At 58.2% G+C, this 1,328-nt stretch overlaps 1 protein-coding gene across 1 annotated transcript in view; it reads right to left on the reverse strand.

Moving 5' to 3' along the window:
• WLS (wntless Wnt ligand secretion mediator) overlaps positions 1-1,274 on the reverse strand; it is a 119,027-nt gene extending 117,753 nt beyond the window's left edge. The window contains exon 1 of the mRNA XM_010844135.1: positions 894-1,274. Coding sequence (XP_010842437.1) covers positions 894-999 — 106 coding nt within the window. The 5' untranslated portion in view covers positions 1,000-1,274. The remainder of the gene's footprint in view (positions 1-893) is intronic.
• Between the last annotated feature and the right edge of the window lie 54 nt (positions 1,275-1,328).

The raw sequence follows: 1,328 nt of genomic DNA on the forward strand, positions 1-1,328 counted from the left end.
GCTCGAGAGGTTCGGGCGATACACGGCAGGGGAGGTCTCCCAGGGGGAAGCTGTCACCTGCGGGGGGCTGTGGCGGGGGCCGCCCTCCGAGGCGCCAGGGCAAGACCTGGGGCTCCAGATTCACAGGCTCTTGGGGCTCTAAGAAATGGGGGATGGGAGATTCCCCAGAGGCCAAAAGCAACACCTTTTTGATACGCGTTTTCCCCTGACCTCTCCAACTTCCCGCGGCGCTGGTGGAGGACTTTCTCCCACCGAACCTCACCCCATCCAAGCTCCCAGCCCAGGCTCGGACTTTGCCAACGGCCACGGCTGGGGGTGGCTTGGGGATACGGCGAGGAAGCAGAGGGCACGAAGGTCAGGACCCAAAATGCAAACTCTCAACCCCCAGCTGAGACAACCAAAAGCGTTTACACATGCAGAGATCACAGCCCAGTAACAGGGCTCGGGGTTGCGCCGGGCGCAGTTCTCCGACTCTTCAGTTGTTCCTAATAAAGTCGATTACGTTGCCCTCCCGGAGCTGATTGGGAGGGAACCGAGAGGAAAAGGGGGGAACGCGGGAAAAAGCCGGGGGCAGCAGCAATCAAGTTTGTAACCCAGCGCTTCCTCGCGCGATCCGTCGCCATGCTTAAGATTCCCACCCCCGCCACCCCCCTCTTTCCTTTCAAGTGGATACTGAAACTAGGCCAAAACTTTTTCCCCTCCTTTTCTCTTAGCCACTAGACTGGATTGTGCCCCACGGAGCCCCATGGAGCTCTGCTTTCTTAAGCACAATAGCCGGACTAATTAGATCATAGAAGCAAGGCAGTGATACTGTAACAAGTAGCCCGAGAGGCAAAGAGGGAAGGGGCCCGAAAAGAGAGAAAGGGGGAAAAGTTTGCAGCTCTCACACTTACCAATCAAGCCTCCCACCAGAAAGGCGATGATTTGGAACACAAGCAGAATCCCACCAACAATGCACAGCTTCTTGGTGCTCATGTTTTCTATAATTGCCCCAGCCATTTTTGCGCCCCCCTTTTTCTTTCCTCCTTGAAATAAATGTTTTAGGGTGTGCTTTTTGCTCCCTCCCCTCTCACGCTCCCTTCTCCCTCGCCTCCTTTCCAGGCGCTGCAAAACTTCAGGGGTACGGGAGCGCGGCGAGGATGGGACCGGGACGAAAGGCGCCCGCACGGATTCCCCCGGCTCAGCCGGCTCGGGCTCCCCCAATGCCCGGAGCTGTGATTGTGGCCGCTCCGCCGCCTGTGGACGCTTAAAGGAGCAGGGAAGCGATCACATGACGCCGCCTCCCTCCCTTTCTTCCTCCCTCCCTCTCGCGCTTCCTCCCTCCCTCC

The sequence above is a fragment of the Bison bison genome, unplaced genomic scaffold (genome assembly GCF_000754665.1).
Source record: "Bison bison bison isolate TAMUID 2011002044 unplaced genomic scaffold, Bison_UMD1.0 scf7180017864195, whole genome shotgun sequence".
Classification (NCBI taxonomy): domain Eukaryota; kingdom Metazoa; phylum Chordata; class Mammalia; order Artiodactyla; family Bovidae; genus Bison; species Bison bison.